This window comes from Myodes glareolus, chromosome 25 (assembly GCF_982192425.1).
Source record: "Myodes glareolus chromosome 25, mMyoGla1.1, whole genome shotgun sequence".
Classification (NCBI taxonomy): Eukaryota; Metazoa; Chordata; class Mammalia; order Rodentia; family Cricetidae; genus Myodes; species Myodes glareolus.
The window spans coordinates 952,231-978,984 of record NC_142050.1 but is presented as its reverse complement, the minus strand read 5'-3'; the positions used below and the strand labels follow the sequence as shown (position 1 = coordinate 978,984).

The following is a 26,754-nucleotide window of genomic DNA, read 5'->3' as shown; positions in this document are numbered from 1 at the left end:
CTTGGGAACAAGGGCTCTCGTGGCCCGCGGTCCTCAGGGCGTGGTCGTGTCTGCAGCGATCACTTTCTTGCCCGTGCCCCAGTGAAACAGGCAAAGCCCACTCCCGCAGGTTCCCTCGGTGGCGCAAGGATCCCGGTATTCAGAAGGGGGCGTGGCCTCCAGAAGGCCCCGCCCTGTCTGTGACGTGCCGGTGGCGCGCGGCGGGCCGCGGGTGTGGGAGGTGCCGGGGATTGTAGAGACCCGGAGGCCGGGGCCGCATTGCGACTCCCACCAGTCGGCTTCTCCTGCTCCATCTTTTCGGAGAAGCAGCGGCGACCTCGGCCTCCATCTCGTCAAGAGGGAGCGACGCGGCGGCCGGGATGGTGTTCCTGGGCTTGTTGCAGTCGGGCGGCTTGGTGCTGGGCCAGGCGATGGAGCAGGTGACAGGAGGCAACCTGCCCTCCACGCTGCTTATCGCCTGCGCCTTCACGCTCAGCCTGGTCTACCTGTTCCGCCTCGCAGTGGGCCACATGGTCCAGCTGCCCGCCGGGGCGGTACGTGCACCTCAGGGGTCCTCGTTCTGTGCCTGGGTCGACCGAGCAGGCTCGGGGGCCCTTGCGGTGGAGGGCGCGCTGGGGGCCCGGGTGGTGGCTGCAGACGCCGGTGTTGCAGGCGATCCTGATCTTTGCTTTTGGTAGTGGGGTCGTTGGAATCCGAATTCGGGGCTGTGCTGGCCGCCGCAGTTTCTGCCGTGGCAGAACTTGCTTTGACCATCTGGCTAGGCTCGTGCTTTGCAGCGTTTGTAGTTATAGCGCTGGATGTGCAGACTGGTGTGTGTGACCTTCTGGGTGGAGTCGGCTTGGACGTGGTCTTGGACGTGACTGTAAATGTAGAACGCTGTACTGGCTTTGCTGTTTCCTTTCGAGGTGTTCAGGATTTTTGTGAGGGCCTTGGTGGCGAGTAATATGGACAACAGCGGCCCTGGTGGCCGTTCCTCTCTATATTACCTTGTGTGTTTAGTATCCTGTGGGATATTGGAGGTAATGGCTATTAATATCAGTGTCAGGGAAATTGTGGCCAGTTTATAAGTGCCTGAGAAGACACTGTTAAAATAATCTAGCCTAGCACTACAGCAAACCACAAGCTCCAAGTCTCCCAAATGTTATTTGATGAATGCCCTTGTAATCAACATTTGGTAGCTATGGAAATCACTCCTTTGGAACCGATAATAGAATGTAAAAACGGCACTGTGTCTAGCATTAAATTCCAACCAAGTTGCTTTTAAAATTATTTTTGTTTCAACCCGAACAAGCACTAGACAGTTACTATTTCTTACTTTTATTAGATATGCTGTGTTAAAAGCCTTTTTTTGGGGGCGGGACCTCATTGTAACCCAGGGTGGCAGTGGAACTTGCTCTGTAGGCAAGACTCACCTTGGCACATCTGACAGCCTTCACTCCTTGGGTGGTGAGTTTGAAAGTGTGCATTACACACTCAGCTTCTACATTACTTTGAGGAGATTGTATTTACCACTGGAAAGACAAAGGTACCTTATTCTAAAGTGCTGTGAGGTTTTGGTGTTTTGAGACCACCAAAGATGCGAGGAACATCATCTATTTTCATCGTTGCACGTTTTTCCTCGCAGAGTCTTGGCAATCTGAAGATCTTATTTGGTGGCATTAAAGCCCCTTTAAGACAAGCACTACAAAATTCCTGTTGGAGAAGGTCTGTTCTCTCAAATATTGATGGATCTAGCTATTTGCAGTCAAAGAAGCATGACAAACTTCCTTTTCCCTGTAAATGTGAGAAACATTTTCTTTTCTGTAAATTACTATTTAGCTTTTTCTGTTCCAGAAAAAGTCAGGCAAGACTCTGGGATTGAAGGGAGTGCTCGTAGACTTCAGAAACCTCAGAAATGCAGTCAACTCTCCCCTTTGACGGCTAGAAAGTTGTCTGAAGCCTCAATAATAATGGACGTTTTTTGTTAGTTACCAATGTTTAAAATTACAGTGCCTTTCTGCGTAGTCATTTCTATTTTGAATTCTTTTTGACTATACTTTCTCTAAATATACTTAAATTTTTTAAAACAGTAATCTCAAACTGACTAACAACTCTTAATTAAATGGAAATTAAAATTTTCATTTTTTTTTTTTTTGTAGAAAAGTCCGCCATACATTTTCTCTCCAATTCCATTCCTTGGCCATGCAATAGCATTTGGGAAAAGTCCAATTGAGTTCCTGGAAAATGCATATGAGAAGGTAAGGTGGAGAAACTAGTTTAGAGAAGTGCTTTTCTTTAAATAGAAATGCATTAGATAAATATTGTAGCCTCCCTGCATATTGGCATTATTGAGAACATCTCTGGTTTAAGAGATAAAAGGTCTTGTTGACCTGTTTAGCTTCCCAGAGTGTTTGTCGTGGGTTAGTTAGTCTCTATGATGTGAGGAAACCTGTTGTTCTAACAATTATGTTTTAATAAATAATCTTAAATTTTATTTTCACTAATTATAGTCAAAGCTGACTTTAATCACTTTTCTTAATCATGTGTCTTTGGGATTTTCTGTCTCTTATCCATTGCTCTGTCGATCCAGTGTGATTTCACTCTCCACTTGGACAATGTAGATATTTAAGTCCTTACTGCTTTCCTCTGCAAACAGTGCTTTTGCATAGACTACTTGTTAATCACTTCACTTGTTAATTATTTCAATTAATTACTTAAGAAAACTCTCCTTTGTTTTAATGTAATTTAAAATAGTCTTTAAGAATTTCATAAATGTACACATTGTATTTCGATTGTATTTACTTCCACTCCACTTTTTCCATTCCTCCTTGATTTTTCTCCAATGTCTTCCTCTGAACTTTATGTTATTTAAAAAAAAATAAAGCACTCAGTCCAATTCATGCTGTTTGTGTATGCATGGGTATGGGGCCATCTATTAGAGCATGGTCAACCTGCTTTGGGCCACACCCTTAAAAAATTGACTCTTCAGCCCCTAGCAGCCATGAATTGTCAGTAGGTTGGGTTCGTGTGTCACTCCTACATCCAAAGTGTGTTCTCAGCACTTTGCTTTTAAGATTTGGTGTTAGTTGTTTGAAAGCCTTTGTGTCTCTGATAGTACATTCATCTAAATGCAGTTGTTTGCCAAGGCCAGAAGAGGGCATTAGATCTCTAGAGCTACAGCTACAGTTGTCAGCTCCCCAGTGTGGGTGCTGGTAACTGAACACGGGCCCTCTGCAAGAGCAGAACACAGAGCCAGCTCCCCAGTCTCTGTTCTTATACTGCACTTTTCCTGATTTACTTGTGCAAGATCTTTTGTTGTAATGATTCTTTGATATCATTCAAGTCATGGATTCTGGAGATGAAACCCAGGTTGTCAAATTTGATGGCAAATGGTTTTACCCATAAGCCATCTCATCAGCCCCAATAAATTAGTTTTTAACAAAAGGGAAAAGTTATATTCTTATAAATGATTATTCTATATAGTCAACATAAAGCAAAACAATAATGAAAAACAACTTGCATATTACCTATATATTCAATAATGAAGAACAACTGACTGAGCTAACAATAGCATCTAATGATAAAATACATTAGAATTCTGATGCTTTGTGTAGGAGAAAATATTTTCAGGATAAACCTTGGAGAAGAATAAACCATTGTATTTACACTGCTTTTGTGATGAAGACAGGAGGTGTAATATGGCCAGATGAAAACAGCTGCTTAAAGATTCATGAATATTTGGAACTTTTCCTTTTATTTTGTGATGTAAGGAGTGTTTTTTCACATCACTTTTCTCTTTTAGTATGGTCCTGTATTCAGCTTTACCATGGTGGGCAAGACGTTTACTTACCTTCTGGGGAGTGATGCGGCCGCACTGCTTTTCAATAGTAAAAATGAAGATCTGAATGCAGAGGACGTCTACAGTCGACTGACAACTCCCGTATTTGGGAAGGGAGTTGCATATGATGTGCCAAATGCAGTAGGTGACATGTCTATCTTGGATAAAACACAAACCTAAACTATAGTAGAGTAATTACATCTAGTTGTGTAATATTACACATTTGTAATGCAGAACTAATTTATTCCTTGACTTAAGAAATTGGAAATTTTGTGATATTTAAAAAGAAACTATGGGATGGGTATTTTATTTTATATTTGTTGTCAAGGCTAAACATTTTTGAATGGTTTTTCTACACAAAGAAATAGACTCAACAATAATTTAGCATACTGGGATTTAACTTGAGAGAGGAACAAGAAAATATCATTATTCATTAAAAGAACTTCTTAGTACTGCTTGGGAGTCTTGTCCAAGAGCTTGGAGTTGAAAATTGTTGACATCAGAACTCTTCTTGAGCCAACTGTGGTGACTCATACCTGTGATCCCAGCATTTGGGAAATTGATGCAGGAGAATCTTGAGTTCAAGCCCAACATGGACTGTAGTGTGAGACCTGATCTTCAAAAAAAAAAAAAAATTCTTTTAATCTGTCTACTCTGGGTATGGAATATTTTCTTATTATGTTTACCTGCTCCCAAATTAGCATCTTGTGTGTTATGAGTAGAACATAATTAGGTAATGGGGATGGCAGTATGGCAATTAAGAGTCATTATTAATGTTTCTGGAGTTAGAAGTAGTAGAAGAAAGTCTCCCCTTTTGTAAAAGCAATGGTTTTCAAAAATTTTTGCTCAGGCTTATGTCTTTATTATTTTAAATGTTTTATTAGAGTTTTTAAAGTTTAAATGCCTCAAAGGGCTATTAGTTATTTTAACAAAAATTATTTTATTTAGGCTGTCCTAAATTTCTGGAAGATAGTGTCAGTGATGAATGATATCTAGAAATGTAATGAGAACATAGTTGAAGGAGGATAACAGTGAAGTGTAATGGACTTTTGGGAGAGTGTATTGAGTGATTTGGGTTGGAGGATTAGAATACAATCAAGATTGGAAAGTGGGTCTCTGAATAGAGAGTGGCGGACATTAGAAGGTGAGAGGTAGGATTCCTGATGGGTCATTTTCTAGGATCCAGGGAGAGCAACCCCTTCCCATTTTTTTTTTTTTAAGTTTCCATATGTGGTTTAGTTTTTAGAAATCCTGTTATTGTTTTTATTTTCAAATTTAAGAATGTTTTGTTATGTAGTTAGAATAATCTGATGTACCTTAGAATAAAATTTAAAAAAATGTATTTTAATGTTGTATACCCTTAATTTTTTTTAAAGGTTTTTTTGGAGCAGAAGAAAATGTTAAAAAGCGGCCTTAACATAGCCCACTTTAAGCAGTATGTTTCTATAATTGAAAAAGAAACAGAGGAATACTTTCAGAGTTGGGGAGAAAGTGGAGAAAGAAGTAAGCAAAATCATTACATTGGTCCTATTCTTTTCTGTTTATGTGTGTGTGCAGAACAAAATACAGTATGTGTAGAACTGCTGTGTATCTAATGGTTCGGGAAGTGTGGGTGTCTCTGCAGTTGTAACACCAAACGCAGCTTTTAGTGTGCACTTCTAAGTATTGTCTTCTGAGAGCAGTTGGTGTATCTATACCAGGAGCAATATCTGCTTATAGGCCAGTGGGGCCGAGGCAGCAGGTCACCACCTCCCGATGCTGGGCGTAAGCTCCTATAAAAGGTGCAGGAACTTTAATATCACTGCACCTGACGCTGCTGTGATGTGTTTTCTAGTCACAGAAGGCGCTGATGTGCACATTAGAGTGCCTATTGTCTGTTTATTTGTGAAGGGCCTTGCTGTATAGTCCAGGCTGGCTTCAAACTGGGGATCTTCCTTCTTCTGCCTCTTGAATGCTGGGGTTGCAGGCATAATTCCACTTACAACAAATAACTGTGGCACGTGCCTGGAATTCTAGCACTTGGGAAGTGGACACAGAAGAATCACAAGTTCGAGGACAACCTGCACTACATAGTACATCCCGTGTCAAAACGCAAAAGTCTAAAACAAACAGACTCTGAAAATAAAAGCGTGAGAGGCGTGTCGTTAGAGCACCAAGGGGACCAGCATGTCTTCTGATATCTTGCTTGGCAAGTCTAATTGGAAAGCCAACATCTGGCTAGTTAACATCTAACTAGAAGTTAATTTGATTGGAGAGTCAAAGAACCAAGTTAGATGATTCTTGAGACTTTCAGGTGCTATTGAATGGCCTTAACAATGTTTGTCTCCAGTATTGAGGGTTGCATAAAAGTTTTCTAGTACATAGAACCAAGACTTCTGTATTTATCTAACCCAGGAAAATGCAGCCTTTGCTTTTGGGACTGCCGTTTCTTGGAAATGTCCTCATGTGCATTGAATAACCTTTATGTTATTCACAGCTTTTGTGCTGTGACCTGGAAATCAGATTGCTGCATTTCTTTGTAAGAGTCTTCTTATCTCTTCAAGATGAAGAATTTATATATAAAGTGTAGAGGCATTGATTTTGGCTGGCCAGAGGGGCCGTGTGGTTTAGGTTTATTGCCTCCAGAGTTTTGCACAGCTGCGTAGGTGTCTGAAGACTTTGGAGGATGAATAGGATTCATAAATATTGGATACACACACACACACACACACACACACACACACACATATCCAATTTTTATATATCCATTTTTCTTCACAGTTTCTTTATATGTTAAAGAAATTATTTTAAAAGATTTTTGAAAATTGTAATGAAAATAATCTTTTCTTCCTCTTAGATGTGTTTGAAGCGCTTTCTGAGCTCATAATTTTAACAGCTAGCCATTGTTTACATGGAAAGGAAATTAGAAGTCAACTCAATGAGAAGGTGGCCCAGCTATATGCAGACTTGGATGGAGGTTTTAGCCATGCTGCCTGGCTGTTGCCAGGTTGGCTGCCTCTGCCTAGTTTCAGGTATGGATAAGGATCACTTTGTACTGGACTGACTTTCTATACTTACTGTGCTGTTTGTGTACTTTCTGATTTGGGCTGATTAGGAGCCTCCATTTTATAAGCATTCAAGACAGTTTATATAGTGAGTTCATTTAAAGTAAGCTTTATTTTATTAAGAAGGTAGTTTGTTGTCTCTTGTAATATTTTGTTTACCTAATATGTCATCTTACTCCAAGAAGTCTCTAAGCTGTACTTAGAGCTGTGACCTTTCTAAAGCACTTGTTTGAGAGCCTTGCTGGCTTTTCAGTACTTCTCCTGGGCCTTTTCTTTTGGTTGTTTGTGCATTTATTTGATTGTGTTTGTCTCCTTGCTAACTGTACTGTAGTTTCCTTAAGGTCAGGAACTGCCTCTGATTCAAAGTAATGTGGTCTTTAGGACTTGGTGTGGAGCTCAGGTCTTGATAACTGCTTGTTTTCCTCCCTTTCTAGGTTTCTGTATGTGAGATGGGATTAAACTATTAGCTTTGTTCCATTTATTTATTTATTTATGTTTGTTTGTTTGTTTGTTTGTTTTTGTTTCGAGACAGGGCGTGTAACATTCCTGGTTGCCCTGGAATTCTTTGTAGATCAGGCTGGCCTCAAACTCACAGAGATTCACCTACCTACCTCTTTCCCCTTAGCCTAGGATTAAAGGCATGTGCCACCACCACCTGGCTCACACCTTCTATTTCCAAATAAAGGCTATAAAGTGAAAGAGCAAGCCCAGGGAGGGTCCTTGGAAATCAGCATTTATAAAGAGTTTTGCAGTTAAAAAAAAAGCAAACAACCAAACAAACAATCAAACCGAAAAGAAATGCTTTCTATGTATATTGTGCTAGCGTACACTGCACTGCTCCTCACCCATAATTTCTCATACATAACATTGTCTTGTTTCTACATCCTCCATTTCTTGGTTCTTGTCAAATTTCTAGCGCTTCATGTTATAACCTGGTCTTTCCCTGTTTTACTCAAACCAACTGATTTAGTGAAATTATTCCATGTACTTTTAATTTTTTGTTACTAAGCCTTGGGCATACTAAACACATGTTCTACCTCTAAGTTAGAGCCCTTATTTACTTACTTATTTAAACCTCATGCCCCCATTCCTCTTTTTTACTCACATTATGAAGTTGAAATGGAATCTTCCTTTCTGTGTGTATTATCTCAATTGTCTTTAATAGTTGCGCTTTAAGTGAAATGAGGCAGTTTTCATTAGAGAGTTTGATGGGCTTTTAGGAGTCAGTATTACTTTTTTAAAATAAAGATTTTATCTTTGCCTCTTGTCTCTCTTTTGTCTTTCTGTGTGTGGTGTGTCTTGTGTGTGTGCACACATGAGTGCTAGTATTTGCAGATGCTAGAGGCATTATCTGGCAGCTCAAATAGCCTGTAACACCAGCTCCAGGATTTCTGCTGTTTGCGCTGTCAAATGTGGGTTCTTGGAATTCAATTCCCAATCTCTGTAAGAGCTCTACTGAATTACTGAGCCTTCTCCATCTAAAGATTGCTTGGTTTTAGAGTCTCGCTGTTGCTCACTAGCTGTGTGGCTCAAGTGGAGTCACTTAATGAACTGGAGGCAATGAGCACACTGATCAAAGAAAAGGTTTTGGGGCTGGAGCATGTGTTTTGACACAAGGACTTTTCTCCATGCAAAAAATTATGCAGTTATAGAAAGTGAAAAGTAGAATAAAATCCTATGAAAGAGCCAGTGCGACTTGGTAGCTTTGAGGGTTGATTTGGAAAAATAGACCCTTTTGTTAATTTAGACATGTGTGATGTTGAACTGGAAAATGCTTGTAAGGCAATGTCATGCTTATATATCTAGGTAGTATGTTAGCAATATGAGCTATGTATGACTTTCTTTGCACTAAGAACTGTCGGTATTACTACAACTCCTTTTTTGTTGACTTAGTTTTTTGTCCTGCCTGGTTCCCACAGTCGTTAAGTCCCAAAAAAATCACACACAAGTCTACATCAACTAATTGGTTCAGTATCTCAGGCTCTTCTTATTAATTAATTCTTATAATTTATATTAGCCCATAATTCTTGTCTGTGTTGGCCATGTGGCTTGGTACCTTTTTCTGCAAGGCAGTCACATCTTGTGTCCTCTTTGTCTGGGTAACAACTGCAGACTGAGCTTTCCTATTCCCAGAGTTCTCTTGTTCTCGTAGCCCTGCCTCTACTTCCTGCCTAGTTGCCCGCCTATACTTGCTGTCTGGCTACTGGCCAGCAGCATTTTATTAAAATACAATTGACAGGGTTTAAACCATTGTCCTACAGCATTTTTTTTTTCTGGTTCTGAGTTTTTGTTACTTACTTAGGTTAGTAAACTAACGTTTTATGTTTGGTATTGGTTTAGAATGTTAGCCTATAGAATATTACTCTATTGAAAATACTCTGGTTTTAAATTGTAGACGCAGGGACAGAGCCCATCGAGAGATCAAGAATATTTTCTATAAGGCCATCAAGAAACGCAGGCAGTCAGAAGAAAAAGTTGATGACATTCTCCAAACTTTACTAGACTCTACGTACAAGTAAGTACCGTCAGATCACACTACAACTTGTACATGAAAATGTAGATTACTGGTATTTCCAGTTAAAAAGTAAAGGCAGTGGGGCAATAAATTGGTACTTGTAAATTGTAGAGACACGAAGCACTGGGCCCTCGTGCCTTATTGCAACCCAGAAGCAGCAAGTAAACTGGCAGGAAGTCTTCCACATCCTGCTTTCTCCTGGTTGGTCTTTTTTTTTTTTGGTGGGGGAGGCACTGGGGACCCTGATTGGTAGTAGGAAAGAAGAGAGTTGATTATCTCCATAAATTGTATTAATGTTAAGTGTGTGGTTCATCCCCAGGGACGGGCACCCTCTGACAGATGACGAGATAGCCGGGATGCTCATCGGACTGCTGCTGGCGGGACAGCACACCTCCTCCACCACCAGTGCCTGGATGGGCTTCTTTTTGGCCAGAGATAAATCACTTCAAGAAAAGTGCTTCTTAGAACAGAAAGCAGTGTGTGGCGAGGACCTGCCTCCCTTAACTTATGAGCAGGTTTGTGCACAGTTTGAGGCCTTCTGTTCACTATAGCTCCAACTTCTGATAGGCTTTCAGAGACCTTTCTGCAAGCTTAGGGAGCAGTAAGAGCCAAGCTATTGCTTCTCTAAACTTCACAGGTGGGTTTTGTACTGAGGCTTTAGCGTGTTCTGCCCTGTTGCTTTGCTGCTTGGCTTTAATGTCTGGCCTCTGTACATGGGTATCATATGTATGTTGTGTTTTTTTATAAAGTGTAGGAGCTTTAGGGTACATGAATTCTGTGGCCTGTGTTTGGGCAGAAATGATATAGGCACTCCACTAAGCTTGCGGGGCAGAAAAGCAGGAGAGGACTCATTCACTGAATAACTAGGCAGCTACTTTTGAAGCACACCCTGGTCTTATCCTTTTTCTATTATATTTTGTTTATTAAAATGGTATGTTATATCCATATATTCTTACATTCCTCGGGTAAATGCATATATATAAGTATATATGTTTCTCAATTTTTTATATAAGCATAGTATATATAAACATAATATAAACATATATAATAGAGGATATACAGCTGTAATTTTATTGTATCATCTTTAACTGGTAATATGCCAATTACCTCTTAAGAATTAACTTCTTTCCTTACTAGTTAACCTTAATTACTTCAGAGGGTCATGTCTCTAAGATCTCCCATTATTAATCTTTTGAAAATGCCCCACTACTTCTTGCCATCACCATATGAACCTTTGGATTACGTTTTTTTTCTTCTTCTTCTTCTTTCCTTTCTTTTTTTTCTTTTTTCCTTTTTTTCTTTCTTTTTTCTTTTTCTTTTCTTTTTTTTTTTTTGAGAGAGAGTTTCACTGTGTAGCTTGTGGTTGTTTTAGAACTTGCTATGTAGAACAGACTGACCTCAAATCAAGAGATCCCTGCATTGACTTCCTGAGTGCTAGTGGCTGGTGGATATTTAATGACATCCAAACTATAACAGAGGGTTAAGGTTCATCCATGTTGGAGCATATGTCAGTATTTCAATCTTTGTCTCTAGTAATATTCTATAATATGCACATACTGCATATTACTTATTTGTCCATTTTTTATACATTTGGGTTATCTCCACATTTTGAGGTCCATACTTAAGAATGAGATTGCTGGGTCATACAGCAATACATGTTGATGTATTGAACTTCTAAAATGTTTTCCAAACATTTGCTCAGTTTTTAACCTTGTCAACAGTATTGACGTGTGTTCTAATGTTTACGATTCTCCTGACTGTAATGTATGTGATGTGGTCTTTTGAGCTGAGTAACTTTCCCCTGATGACTGAATATTTTGTGATGTTTTCTTAGGAGACTGTCTGTTCAGATCCTTTTATAAAATAAGGCTGCCTTTCATTGTCCTGAGCAGGTGTGTGTTTTCAAAAGGTGTGAAGACTTACTTACACCTCTGTTTTCTTCATAGTTTCCTTCTACTTTTTGGTCTTTGTCCTGTTTTGAATTAAATTTGAATATAATGTGAGATGAGGACCCTCGTACCTGTTCTGTGTGTAGAGATCCATTTATCCCGGCACTGTGTGTTGAAAAGACTACTTTCCCCCTGAATGGGCTTGTCAAAAATTTATTGGCCAAAATTTAAGGCTTTATTTCTGAACTTTGATTTCCAGTCTATCAAGATGAGTGTCCAGCTTATGGGTTAACTATATGTTTACTTCTATAAGTTTTGAATTTCAGAGTGTGGCTCTAATCTTTTCCAACTATTATAGTTATTCCTAGTTTACTCAATTTTTATTAGAATCTTAGAGGAGATGAGGGAGCTGGAGGAGAGGGGGAGGGGGAATTGTGGTGGGTATGTAAAATAAAATACAAAAAGAATTTTAGAGTCAGCTTGTCAATTTCTGTGAGCTTGTGATTGATTGCACCACATTTGGGAGTATCGCCATCCTATTAGTTTTTAGACACACCTCCATGAACATGGAGTCATGGTGTAGCTTTTCCTTATTTTTGGTCTTTTAATTTTTTCCAACATTTTTAATTTTTATTTTTTTTACTTTTCATTGAAAAGGTTTCTACCCTTTTGTTAAGCCTATTCTTTTTATTCTTTCAATGCTTTGTTTCTTATTTATTGTGTATGGTATGTGCCTGTGTGTGCCATGGTGCACAGGTGGTGGTCAGAGAGCAGTGTGGAGGAGCTGTGTGGGTCGTCAAGCTTGGCAACAAATGCCTTTTCCTTCTGAGCTGTCTTGCTGGCCCTTAAATATTCTTTTTTTGTTCATTCTCATGCCAATTCAAATCTGCTATTGATTTATTCTAGTGAAAATCTTATTTATATCTTCCAGTTGCAGAATTTTTACAATTTTTTAAAAAAACTATTCTCTATTTCGTGAGGTATTGTTATATTGTTTCATACTTTAATTCTTTAGGCCTAATTTTCTTTTTGTTCTTTGAAGGTCTTTATAATAGTTTGTTTAAATTCATTTAGTAAATTCAGTGAGTTTCCTTATTGGTGGATGTGGTCATGGCTGCCCATTTCCTTTTGAGAGTTGCAGGATGGCACTTAGAACTGCAGGTCTGGTCCCTGAGATCAACTGGTAGCTGCTGAGAATGTTGGAGAGGGAGAGGAAGGGTCAACAGAACAGTGGCCAACAAAGAAGGTGGACACGCCCCGTGTGCCTCCAAGTGGCTTCTGACTGCTATCTCATTGGTGATTTCTGTTCTCTTCCTATATTACTAAATTTGTAAGAGGCTAGTTGCTTTAGTTAAAAAAAATCCAATTTAATGATAGTTCCCATTAATCTTCCTTTTGTGGTATATATGAGCTATAGTTGTAGTTCTTAGTTTCCTTTTTTTTTTAAGTTTGTAATAATTTTTGTTGAATTTGCTACATTGAAAAGCAGTAGCAGCTCTAGAAATGAGATCCCTAACCCTGAGGTTTGTTACTTCTGCAGGGTTTGTAAATGTGTGTGATCCTGTCTATTCAGTGACTCTCAAACAGATAGATGAACATGGTTCTATGATGTCTGCATTCATCTGTATTCAGTGAACTTTACTATTTATTTCTGTGGCCACATAATGATTAGAGATTTTGTAAATCTTTTTTGTTATTGTTTTGTTTGGGACATCATCTCACTATGTCTTTCTGACTTGCCTGGAACTCATTATGTAGACCAGCCTGGCTTTGAACTCCCAGATATCTGCCTGCCTCTGGGATTAAAGATGCTGCCATTCCTGAGCATATCAATTAGAGATTTTTTAAAACTGTCTTGAACTCAGCTTTTGCTGAGAAGCTATGCATGTTCATGGCATGTTATCAAGAGTCCTTCAGGAGGTTACAACCCTGCCTTAGCCTCCACTTGTGGTGTGTGCTGGTCAGCCACAGGTGGGAGATCGGAGCTCTGTCATGTCTGTGCTGTTCTCCCGTGCAGTGCATGTGGCTTTATGTTAGGACTTTCAGGGTCTCTTGTCAACATTTCATTTTCATTTTCCAGGTGTCGTCTTGTTAAGTATCTGGTTTTGTTAATTGTGCCACTACCTCAGGTACTTAGAGTATTAAACAATGTCTGCTGGATATTTTTTTGTTTTTTCAATATAAATTCTCAATGTAGCCAAGGCTGTCTCAGCTTGTGGATGTGGAGGGAGGCGCCACTCTACCTGGCTGTTCTTGGCATATTTGGTCTGCTCTCTCTGGGGCAGAGGCTGCAGTTGCCGGGCTTTGCTTTCCAAGGCTCCACTGACCTGCAATGTAAGGAAACACCAAAGCTTGCTTTGCTCACCAACATACAGCATTTGTTTTCTTGAATGAACTTTTGGTAGATTGTTATATGCCTTTGTCTAATTTTGAAAAAATTCAGTTTTTCAAAGAGTGAATTTTTTTGGTCCTTAACCATACAGTTACTCCTCTTCATGTTATTTTGGCCATTCCCAGCCATTATGGACCAGTTACCATTGCCCTTTTACTCTCACACTAGCTAGGAAATTAAATGATTTTCTCCTACTGTGGAGGTATGGTGAATATTTGTGTGTGTGTGTGTGTGTGTGTGTGTGTGTGTGTGTGTGTGTGTGTGTGTGTGTATGTGTGAAATACCAGAGATGATCCTTGATCTTCTTTTTTTTAAGCTGAAGGATCTGAATTTGCTTGACCGATGCATAAAAGAAACATTAAGACTGAGACCTCCTATAATGACCATGATGAGGATGGCTAGGACCCCTCAGGTAAGTCTTGGCTAGATTTTCCTGCGTAGGGCCAAGTTTCAGAGAGAATATTTTAAATTATAAACGTAAAAACCGTCATTATTATAAATGTATAAAATTATTACATAATTACAAATAGTAAACATGCAACTCTAACTCTAATTATGTTATTTTTATTTAACAATTGCAGTTTTTAAAGATTAGAGGTACATTTCTGTAACATGAGGGGCTGGCTTGTTGGGGGTTTCTGTCCTGCCCAGTACTCCACAGCCAGCAAGGTCCCAAAGAAAATCACGCAGAGGACTCCTTAAGTTATAAAGCTGATTGGCCCATTTTGTCAGGCTACTTATTAGCTCTTGTGGCTTATATTAACCCATTATTCTGATCTATGTTAGCCATGTGGCTCAGTACCTTTTTCAGTGGGGCAGCTCACATCCTGCTGCTTCAGTGATCTGGGCAGGAGTGGGAGGAATCAGCTTCCTCCTCCCCAGAATTCTCCTGCTCTCCTTGCATCATTTCCACTTCCTGTCTGGTTTTCCTGCCTACACCTCCTGCCTGGCCAATCAGTGTTTATTTAAAGCATGATTGACAGATTACAGACAATCCTCCCACACCATATTTCTTTGTTGGCTTTAGATATATTGGTATTTTGTAAAAATTATAAGTGTGAATTATACAGTTCAGATTATGAAAGGTTTTGAAATTCTACTCTGCTTTGAGCTCAGTTTGTATATATGCTTCTAGTTCAGTATCGGCCCACTTGTAAATCAGTTTAAGATAATTTCAGTTGGTTTATCATCTAGACAATTTTTAAATGTATGTATAGTTCACCTTCTTTGGTACTGTGTTGAAACATTCTCTAATGAGATGTCTTCTTTCTCACTCTATAGACTGTGGCAGGGTACACCATTCCTCCAGGGCATCAGGTGTGTGTTTCTCCTACTATCAACCAAAGGCTGAAGGACTCCTGGGTAGAACGCTTGGACTTTAATCCTGACCGCTACTTACAGGATAACCCAGCATCAGGAGAGAAGTTTGCTTACGTGCCGTTTGGAGCTGGTAAGAGGGCTGCTTACATTTTAGGTTAAAGTGTTTGCCTCTGTTATTTGTTTTTCTTCAGTAAAACAAGAGAGAGAGAGCGATGGAGAGATAGGGGAGGAGAGAGAAAGATTTTGGAAATGGACTCTTTGTAAAATGGAATATTTTGTAAGTCTAAGGATAAATCTTTGTATAATGCTCTATTGCTCTCTGACCCACATCCTTTTATTTGTTCCAAATATATGAAGACCTTGAACTTCAGATCATTATTTAATAAGTACACTTAACATAAGATACAAAGGATTGTAGATTAATAATTGAAAGGGCCCTTAGTTCTGCAGTTTAGATTCTGTATATGAGAGAGGCAGCATCACTAAACTAGTGCCTGTTTCCACTGCTGTAATGCACTGGACTGTTCCTGTGCCTTATGCGGCTCCTGTGCCTTATGCAGCAGTACATTCCATTTCAGATGGTCCTAATTACGGTCTTGGCTTTCTTCATCCCTGTGTTAATATTGTAGAGTTTCTATAGCTAACATAATCTGGGTATCTAAAAACAAGATTGTCTGTCACCTTCCCATTCTGGAGGTCAATTGTCTGAAATCAAGGTGTTGGCAGAGCTATGCTCTCTCTGAAGGTTTTGAAGAAGGCTTCTTGCTTCTTCCTAGTTATAGAAGTTGCTGACAATTCTTGGCTTGTGGCTGCATCTCACTCCAGCCACTGCTCTGTCTTTCCTATTTATTTTTTTTTATACTTTTTATACTTTTTATGTAACATTGTAAGTCATCAGAATTTATCAGTTCTTTTGTTGGTTCAGTTAGGATACCTCTGGCTATTAACTTCTTACTTTAAGCCAGACTTCTCTTGAATATGGACCAATGTAAGTGGCTCCCTTAAATGTGGCTCCCACAAATAAATGCTTAAGGGACTATGCAAACATGGTGATAAGCCATGTTCAATTTTATTTTTCTTTAGCAAAAAATATTTACAACAAAGATGCCTCAATCTTTCCTTTTTCCTCTCCTCTCCTCTCCTTTTTTTTTTTTGAGACAGGATCTTACTATGTACCTTCCAATGGCCTGGAACTCTATCTGTAGAGTTCTTCTATAGGTTGGCTTCTCATTTATGGAGATCGGCTTGCCTCTGCTTGCTGAGTGCTGGGATTAAAGATGTGCACCATAACACTGGGCTCAGCCAAAATGCTCCAGACTTAAAACATTACGACATTGTCTTTTTCCAGCCTCCTGTCATAAATGTGATTTTCTGTTCTTTACTAAACCTTAATGACTTTAGTATTGATAATCTAGGATTATCTTGAACTATTTTCATGTGTGAAAGTGATGAACTTGTGATTCTTAGATTCTCCTCACACCCATAGTTTAGTCTTGTTTTTCCAGCATTTTCTCAGTTTGATGTAATGCCCTTTGCTGAGAACCAGATAGACATCAGATTCTTTCTGGACTCTATTCTGTTCCCTTGATCTATTTGTTGATCCTTGTCTAGTACCACACTGCACTGGTTCCGGGACCTTGAGTCATGTGATCAAATTTGAAATCAGCCTAAATTCTTTAGTGTAGTCCATGCTTAAGGTTGCTCTGACATTGTTCCCCTGTGCATTTCATAATTTCTCAGCTTTTGTAGATTTTGATTCTAGTATAGATGTTATTTTGGCTTTATTAAATCCCCTTCTATTATCATTGTAATGGACAAAATGAATTTTGATTCACAGGTTCACACTGACGTAACACCAGAGCTCTCTTGGGACCTATATTCTACACATACCCAAGCTAGATTACCATTTTATGATTTGAACCTTCTTTGTTTGTCCTCCATAATACTAAATTTCACAAAATGTTATCATAATCACCCTCATTTTCTTCCAACACGGGAAATTCCTGGGCTTTTTATAGTATCACGTTATGTACAAGGTGTCATCCTTTTATTATACTGTTGCACATCCCCTTCTCATTTAAAACAAACGTCACTTCAGGCTGAGAGAGGTAAGAATTCAAACTTATTCTGATGAAAACTTTTGTCTTTTTTTAAAAACAGGACGGCATCGTTGTATTGGAGAAAATTTTGCATATGTTCAAATTAAGACAATATGGTCTACTATGCTTCGTTTGTATGAATTTGACCTCATCAATGGATACTTTCCCAGTGTGAATTATACAACAATGATTCACACCCCTGAAAACCCAGTAATCCATTACAAAAGAAGATCAAAATGAAAAAGGAACAAGGAACCAGTGTGGGTTAATGACTGCAAGCGGCAGCTTGAGAGAGAATGAAGATATGAAACAGCTTTCAGTGTGTACTGTTTTTTTGAGTGTGTAATTCTGAAAGCCAGTTTGATTTTAATGTCTTATTAATGCAGGTGATTTTTATCAAATCTAATAGCATTTGAAACAGTTTATAATAGTTTTGATAGGACTTCGTGGAAGTCAAACTTTTGAGTTAGAAATTGTTTCGGGGAATCTAGATAGTTGGGAGATGCTAGAGAATACAGTGTCCAGGTGTTAACTTCAGAAGCACACATTGCTCCAAGGAGACCACTTTCACGAGTGTTTTCTGTAAGTTTAAAAGCCTAGTCAAATTCTGCAAGTTCACATTTGTGGGTCACTTCTGTGTGTAAAAATGTGAAAGGGTAAAGAATAAGCTCACTGCCAAAGCTTTAGATGAAAGCAAACACTAGTTAAATGAAGTGATGTGTCCTTTGAAATTTTAACTTGAAGCACAGCTGTAGGAAGATGGCAGAGACATTGGACCATGCTTTGATAACCCATGTTTCCTAAAATAATAAATACTAAAAAGTGCTGTGTTACCTGCTCCCTGTGGTTAAATTTTAGTGAGTCCTTATGGGATTTGATTGTGATTGCTTGAGGTTCTTTGTATACTCTCCAGAATATAGTTAGAGAAGTTTCAATAAGATCTTGAGACCAGTGACTTCTGGGCTTTAGGTTGGAATGAAAAATGATAATGACTGGTTGCATTCTGTTGGAGCTGTGTTCAGGAGCCCTAACCTAACCAATTGTAACCATGGGCCCAACTCTGTGACTTGCCTGTTATCATACTAGAGGAGTCAAGATGATTCCATGACCATGTGTGATGCTTGTAATTCTAGCACTTAAGGCTGAGGCAGGAGAATTTTGAGTTTGAGGCCAACGTAGGCTGCATAGCAAGACTGTCTCCAAAAAAAAGAAAAGAAAAGAAATACCTTCCCCCAAATAACTTCTTTTTCCCTAAAGTATGTTACAGTTTTAAGAGGCCTAAAGACTCTGTATGAAGGCAAATCTCTGCTGTTAAAGGTTTCACATTAAAAATGTCTGACAAAAATTTCACCGGTCTATTCATGGATTTGAATTGTGTACACAGTGTAAGCACAGTTCAAAGGATCTGAGAATTTGGAAAATTAGATCCTATTTGTATGAATTAGACTCATGTTGGTATTTCTTTTGGGTTATGAATTTAGGCAAGTCACTAGTGTTATCAGCTCCTCGTGAGCAACCAGGTATTTTCACAATAGTTGTTGAGCTCACAATACACTTTTTTTCTCCTTTTTGTTACAGTAGCTATTAGACTTCTTCTAGGTCATAGATGCTGCATTTGCATGCATAGCTTTTTAATTAAAGCTTGATGATTGTTTTTATGTAGTGTATTTTATTTACAGGCTAGATATTTTGACTTTATTATTCTGAGAAGGGTTCTAGACTTAGATTTGTAGATTTGTGGCACAGAGTTGTAACTCTTGAGTAAGGCTGGCCTGTTTACTGACTAGTTTTAGACTTTGATATATTTTCAGTGCTGGGAGTTAAATAAAGGTTCCAGGCACTAGAATTCAACAGAATTAGGTTTTGATCACAGATCAGTTACTGAAAATAGCACAGCAGAGACCTAAGGCCATAGGAGATTGATGGTCCATCTAGCAGTGGGGCAGACTCAGCTGGCAAGCACTTGTCCATCCACCTTTTCCCTAGAGAACGACCTTGACTTGACAACTGTATTAAAAGGTTTTTATGTACATTTTTTTTCCCTTCAACTAGTTGTTTTAGAGTAGCTTGTCTATTTCTAGAAAGCTAAGTTGTTAATATGGGAAATAATATTAACTAGAAATTCCCAGCAATGTACAGCTTTGTGATTGTGTTCCTATAAAGACCATTAATAGTAAAACAATATCTTCTAGATGTAAATAATAATGCTGCCATTTTAGGCAATGCTGTGCTAGTAGGGAAAGAACCCTCTGGAGAGCTGTATTCTCTGAGTTTTCCCAGTTACAGTTTGACTGACGTAACAGGAGGCATCCTGAATTTTGCTGCTCTCTTATTGATACAATTTAATATTCTTTGAGCTGATTTCTGTCTAGATTGTGAGGAGGTTTCTTTGGACGCAAGAACACTAAATGTAATAAAATAGACTAATCATGAGAATGCTAACTTAAGAGTTGAAAATGCTTAAAATAGATAGTTCATACAAGGGCACACTGAAAATGTTCGGTAATGGAGGAAGAGAGAAACCCACTTTTTGGATCTTAAGTTCTCCTTATTAGAGATAAGAAACAAGATGATATGTACCATGAGTAGTTAAAAATAAAAAAAATAAAAAAATAAAGGTTCGCTCTTTCTCCCTTCCCCCTGGGGCCACAAGATCTCCCCAGAGCTGCTCCCTTGCACGCTGAGCCTGGGCTGTGGACTCAGCCGGACAGGGGCAATTCCTGTGCTTTGAGAGCCTGCCTGACAGACAGGCCCTGAATCAGCTCAACCACATTCCTGGCCAGCAAAGGACAGTGATCTTCTAATAGACATCCATTGGAGGAGGGGTGAGTTTGCTCCTGGCCCGAGGGCTTCAGCTAGGAGGAATTCACACTTTCCCCGCCCCCCTCGACTTTCTGGTCGCCCTGCAGTGGTGGCTCCACCCTGCGGAGCTCTCCCGAATCCCATCCCAGCCTTCATCCAGGTACACCTTCCTCTCTTTCTCCCTTCCCCCTGGGGCCACAAGATCTCCCCAGAGCTGCTCCCTGGCACTGTGAGCCTGGGCTGTGGGCTCAGCCGGGCAGGAGGGAGTGCCTGTGTTTCAATAGTCTGCCTGAGGAAAGGTAGACCTTCTGTCAGTGAAGTCCCTGCCCAACAAGGGAACCTGACCTGGTACCAGAAGATCCAATATAGAGCAGTTGAAGGAAGAGATGGGCAGACGCCAAGGCAAAAACTCCTCCAACAATCTAAAAAACAACATGAAATCACCAGATCCCAACGACCCTACAATAGAAGGACTTGAACCTCTTAATTCAGAAGAATTGGAAAAAAGTGCCATTATGAAAGCAATAGAGTCCCTTAAACAGGATATGAATAATTCCCTTAAAGAACTGGATGAGAAGTACAACAAAAGGATTGAAGAAATGAGTAAAGAAATGGAGGAGAAGTATAACAAAAAGTTCGAAGAAATGAGTAAATCCGTGAATGATACACTGGGAAACCAAGAAAAAACAATCAAACAGGTAATGGAAACAGTTCAAGAATTGAAAACTGAAATGGAGGCAATGAAGAAAACACAAAACGAGGGCTGGCTGGATATGGAAAATCTAGGTAAACGAACAGAGACTACAGAATCAAGCATAACCAATAGGATACAAGAGATGAAAGAATGAATCTCAGAGTCTGAAGATACCATAGAGAAAATAAATGCTCAGATCAAAGAAAACAGCAAATCCAACAAATTCTCATCACAAAACATTCAAGAAATCTGGGACACAATAAAAAAAACCAAATCTAAGAATAATTGGGATTAAAGAAGGAGAAGAACTGCAGATCAAAGGCCCAGAAAATATATTCAACAAAATTATAGAAGAAAACTTTCCCAACCTAAAGAATGATATTCCTATGAAGGTTCAAGAAGCATACAGAACACCGAATAAAAAAAATCCCCTCGCCATATAATAAACAAAACACAAAACATACAGATTAAAGAAAGAATATTAAGAGCTGCAAAGGAAAAAGGGCAAGTAACTTATAAAGGTAAACCTATCAGACTTACACCAGACTTCTCTATGGAAACCATGAAAGCCAGAAGGTCCTGGATAGAGGTACTGCAGAAACTAAGAGACCATGGATGCAAACCCAGACTACCATACCCAGCCAAACTATCATTCACTATCAATGGAGAAAACAAAATATTCCAGGATAAGAACAAATTTAAACAATTGGTAGCCACAAACCCAGTCTTACAGAAAGTAATAGAAGGAAAATCACAACCCAAGGAATCCAACATTGCCAACACTGCCACAATAACTCAGACATCTAGCGACCCTTCACGAGCTTAACTCAAAGAAGGGACATATACAAACTCTATTAAACAAACAAACAAAAAAATAATAATAACCGGAGTCAACAACCACTGGTCATTAATATCACTTAATATTAATGGACTCAATTCACCTATAAAAAGGCACAGACTAAGAGATTGGATATGAAAACAGGATCCAACATTCTGCTGTTTACAAGAAACACACCTCAACCACAAAGACAGACATCTACACAGAGTAAAGGGTTGGGAAAAGGTTTTTCAAGCAAACGGACCTAAGAAACAAGCAGGTGTAGCCATTCTAATTTCCAAAAAAATTGACTTCAAACTAAAATCAATCAGAAGAGATGGAGACGGACGTTTTATACTCATAAAAGGAACAATTCATCAGGAGGAAGTCTCAATCCTGAATATCTATGCCCCTAATATAAAGCCTCCTACTTATGTAAAAGAAACACTTCTAGAACTCAAGGCAGTCATCAATCCACAGATACTAACAGTAGGAGACTTCAACACACCTCTCTCACCAATGGACAGGTCAATCAGACAGAAACCCAACAGAGAAATAAGAGAATTATTGGAGGTATTGAATCAAATGGACTTAACAGATATCTGTATAACATTCCACCCAAATAGGAAAGAATATACCTTCTTCTCTGCAGCTCATGGAACCTTCTCGAAAATTGACCACATACCGGGTAACAAAGCAAACTTGCACAGATACAAAAAATATTAGTAATCACCTGTGTCTTGTCAGACCACCATGGATTAAAGTTAGAATTCAACAACAGTGCTACCCCCAGGAAGCCAACAAATTCATGGAAGTTGAACAGTCAACTACTGAATCACCCCTGGGTCAAGGAAGAAATAAAGAAAGAAATTAAAGTCTTCCTTGAATTTAATGAAAATAAAGACACAACATACTCAAACCTATGGGACACAATGAAAGCAGTGCTAAGAGGAAAGTTCATAGCACTAAGTGCTCAATTAATGAAAACGGAGAAAGCACACATTGGAGACTTAACAGCACACTTGAAAGCTCTAGAAAAAAAAGAAGCTGATTCACCCAGGAGGTCTAGAAGACTGGAAATAATCAAACTGAGGGCTGAAAGCAACAAAATAGAAACACAGAAAACAATCCAAAGAATCAATGAATCAAAAAGCTGGTTCTTGGAGAAAATCAACAAGATTGACAAACCCCTATCCAAATTAATCAAACGGCAGAGAGAGAACATGCAAATTAATAAGATCAGAAATGAAAAGGGAGACATAACCACAGACACAGGAAATTCAGAGAATCATTAGATCTTACTACGAAAATTTATATGCCACAAAGTTGGAAAATGTAAAAGAAATGGACATTTTTTTAGATAAGTACCATATACCAAAGTTGAACCAAGACCAGGTGAACAATCTAAATAGACCTGTCAGTCGTGAAGAATTAGAAGCTGTTATCAAAAATCTCCCTACCACAAAAAATCCAGGACCAGATGGTTTCAATGCAGAATTCTACCAGAACTTCCAGGAAGAGCTAATACCTATACTCCTTAATGTATTTCACAATATAGAAACAGAAGAATCATTGCCAAAGTCTTTTTATGAAGCTACAGTTACTCTGATACCAAAACCACACAAAGACACCACCAAGAAAGAGAATTACAGACCAATCTCACTCATGAACATTGATGCAAAAATACTCAATAAAATACTGGCAAACCGAATCCAAGAATACATTAGAAAAATCATCCATTATGATCAAGTGGGCTTCATCCCAGAGATGCAGGGTTGGTTCAACATATGCAAATCTATCAATGTAATCCATCATATGAATAAACTGAAAGAAAAAACCACATGATCATTTCATTGGATGCTGAAAAAGCATTTGACAAAATTCAACACCCCTTTATGATAAGGGTGTTGGAGAGATTGGGTTTACGAGGATCATACCTGAATATAATAAAAGCAATATATAGCAAGCCGACAGCTAACATCAAATTGAACGGAGAGAAACTCAAAGCCATTCCACTAAAATCAGGAACATGACAAGGCTGTACACTCTCTCCATACCTCTTCAATATAGTGCTTGAAGTTCTAGCAATAGCAATAAGACAACATAAGGGGATCAAGGGGATTCGAATTGGAAAGGATGAAGTTAAACTTTCATTATTTGCAGACGATATGATAGTGTACATAAGTGACCCCAAAAACTCAAAACACCAATGATAGCCTATGCTGGAGAGGATGTGGAATGAGGGGAACACTCATCCATTGTTGGTGGGAATGCAAACTTGTGCAGCCACTGTGGAATTCAGTGTGGCGGTTTCTCAGGAAATTGGGAGTCAACCTCCCTCAGGACCCAGCAATTCCACTCTTGGGAATATACCCAAGAGATTCCCTATCATACTACAAAAGCATTTGTTCAACTATGTTGATAGCAGCACTCTTTGTAATAGCCAGAACCTGGAAACAACCTAGGTGCCCCTCAGTAGAAGAATGGTTAAAAAAGGTGTGGAACATATACACATTAGAGTTTTACTCAGCGGTAAAAAACAATGACATCTTGAATTTTGCATGCAAATGGATGGAAATAGAAAATGCTTTACTGAGTGAGGTAAGCCAGATCCAAAAAGAGGAACACGGTATGTATTCACTCATAAGTGGATTCTAACCATAATTAAAGGTCTTTGAGCCTATTATTCGTGATCCTAGAGAAGCTAAATAAGAAGATCAACCTGATGAAGATTATTTAGCTATCCGCCAGGAGATAGGAAATAGACAAGAGTCCCAGGTAACCTCGGGTGCATGGGGGTGGGGTGGGAGGGCTGTTGGAAGGGGAGAGAGTTAGAGAGAAGGGAGTAGGGGAGGAATGGGGAAAGCTCGGTGGACCGGGATGGGGGGGGAGGGAGGAAAGATGAATATGGGATCAGGGAAGAATATATTTCAACTAAGGGAGTCATTTTAGGGTTTACAGGAGACTTGATTATATATGGGATCCCAGGTCCAAGGAGAGATCCCCAGATTGTTCTCTGGACAGAGGAGAGGGTGCCTGAACCGGCCTTGGCCCATAACCATACTGATGAATATTTTGCTTATCACCATAGATCCTTCATCTGGCAATGGATAGAGATAGAGACAGAGACCCACATCGGAACACTGGACTTAACTCCCTAGGTCCAAACGAGAAGCAGAAGGAAAGAGAACGTGAGCAAAGAAGGCAAGACCAGAGGGAACCTTCATCCGCCGATGGATGGCGATACAGACGGAGACCCACATTGGAGCACCGGACTGAGCCCCCCAAGTTCCAAATGAGGAGCAGAAGGACGAAGAAATTGAAAAAGGAAATAAGGACTGCGAGGGATGCGATCACCCACTGATACAAGGGGACGTATCTAATGAGAGTTTACCAAGGCCAGTTGGACTGGGATTGAACGAGGACGTGATCCCACCAGATTCTCTGAATGTGGCCGGATTCTCTGAATGTGGCTGGCCTGGAGTCTTTCTGAAAAGCCATTGACAATGACACTGGGACTTGTTTCCTCTGCATATACTGGATTTTGCGGATCCAGTCTGTCTGGACACTCACCTTCCTGGACCTACTGAAATAAAAAGAACTTCACCACTTTCACCATACTGTATTTGAACCTTTATTTTTTATTTCAGTAGTAAACAAAATGTCCCAGTGAAGTTCAAATACTCTACCGTTATACACAAATAGGTCTCTCCAAGTGATGTTATGTCTTCAGCACCAGAAGCAAATATATTAGGCAGAAACATGAGCCTTGTAAAAAAAATGCAGGATACTGTGAGCTGCACATCTACCAGCATTGTCATTTGAAAAACTTTAATCTCTTCACCCATCTGATAAATACAGTTTATAGTTTAATCATTTAAACTAGCATTCCACAACCATACATGTAATTTAATGATGGCTGTGCATGCTTCATATACACAAACTCCAGTTTGTCTTTATGTGCCGGCAAGGATTTGTACACAACCATAAGTGTGTTTGTATTGTTTGGTCCCATTGAATATACACAATAAAGCACAAAAGAACCATTGGTTTACAAAGGGAGTCTATTTAAAATTCAGTTAATGCTTTCTCCTTATGGCAGTATGAAATTAAAAATTATCTCCTTATACAATATGATATCAGGAGGCAGGTGGATCTGTAAAATAAAAAACAAAACAATTAGATTGTATCAGGGCAGCCAGTTCACATAGGCAAATGATCTATTTAAAACCATCTTAAAATGTTGGAGGCCAGTGAGGTGTTTCGGTGGAGGTCAGAGTTGGTCCCTGAAACCCACATGATGGAAGGACAGCCAATTTCTGTCAGATTTTTCTGTGTCATATGTTATAGCACAGGTGTGCACATAGCACATAAATGACAAATGACAACAAACCCTCCCCAATGTCTTCATATCTGAACTTCAATTTTTTTTAAGATTTATGTGTGTGTGTGTGTGTGTGTGTGTGCATGTGTGCGTGTGCATGCATGCACGCACATACTTGTGAGTACAGTTCAAGGATACCCTAGACCACTAGATCCTCTGAAGCTGGAGTTACAAGGGAGTTGTGAGCTACTTGACACTGGGTGCTGGGAGCAGCCACAGGTCTTCTAGAACAGTGTGTGTCCTTTAGTACAGAGCTTTCTCTTCAGCCCCATAACTTGACCTTAGTTCTAAGAGGCTGACTACATTTAGAAGTCACCAAGCAAGGGAAGTGAGGCAACGCTCATGTGTTTCATGACTGCTCTGAAGGTTATGTGGGTTTAACAAACGACTTCTATAGTCCACAGTGTGTGTATTCATAGAAAGAGAATCCTAAAAATAATTAGAACAGAAGAAATGCCTTCCAAAAGCACTGGCTGCTCTTTTAGAGGACCTGGATTTGATTCTCAGCAACCACATGGCTGCACATAATCATCTAAAACTCCAGGCACTAGACATGAATGAGGTATACATTTCCTCCACACATGGAGGAAAAGTATCCATACAAAGAATAAATAATTAAAAAAGAAAAACATCAAAGTGAACTGCTAGCACAGTAAGTTAAAGTGATTCAATTTGGGGGCCAGTAGTGATCAAAGGAAGGCAGGGAAGTTTTCCAATGTTGAATAGAATCTGCCTCTATATAAATATAATACTTCATGTATAGTTCTGAAGAATAAAAGATAATTCTTACAAAGTCTGTCTGGAAAAATATCTTAAATCTTACATTTTTATCTATGTGTGTGCAGCCAAAGGGCAACCCACAAGACAACTCATAATTGAATTCAGGTACTCAGGCTTGAAGGCAAGTGCCGTGACCTGTTGAGCCATTTCTCCAGCCCTTAAAGTTCATCTTTATGGAGTGTATGACACTGAACATTTTAG

At 39.3% G+C, this 26,754-nt stretch overlaps 1 protein-coding gene across 1 annotated transcript; it reads left to right on the top strand.

Annotated features, from left to right (window-relative positions):
- The first annotated feature begins 210 nt into the window (after positions 1 to 210).
- On the top strand, positions 211 to 18,421 carry LOC125401153 (lanosterol 14-alpha demethylase). Its single transcript, XM_048435360.3, has 10 exons — positions 211 to 533; positions 2,139 to 2,237; positions 3,782 to 3,958; positions 5,194 to 5,320; positions 6,654 to 6,828; positions 9,257 to 9,376; positions 9,696 to 9,891; positions 13,974 to 14,069; positions 14,939 to 15,107; positions 17,138 to 18,421. The coding sequence occupies exons 1-10, from the start codon at positions 360 to 362 to the stop codon at positions 17,314 to 17,316; spliced, it is 1,512 nt and encodes a 503-aa protein (XP_048291317.1). The 5' UTR covers positions 211 to 359; the 3' UTR covers positions 17,317 to 18,421.
- The last annotated feature ends 8,333 nt before the right edge of the window (positions 18,422 to 26,754 follow it).

What these genes read in the sequence shown, in the direction of transcription:
- LOC125401153 (XM_048435360.3), top strand. Translation starts at nt 360, where the DNA reads ATGGTGTTCCTGGGCTTGTTGCAGTCGGGCGGCTTGGTGCTGGGCCAG. An exon ending in CATATGATGTGCCAAATGCA is followed by an intron (nt 3,959 to 5,193) that starts GTAGGTGACATG and finishes TTTTTTTTAAAG; the next exon opens with GTTTTTTTGGAGCAGAAGAA. An exon ending in GGATGGCTAGGACCCCTCAG is followed by an intron (nt 14,070 to 14,938) that starts GTAAGTCTTGGC and finishes CTCACTCTATAG; the next exon opens with ACTGTGGCAGGGTACACCAT.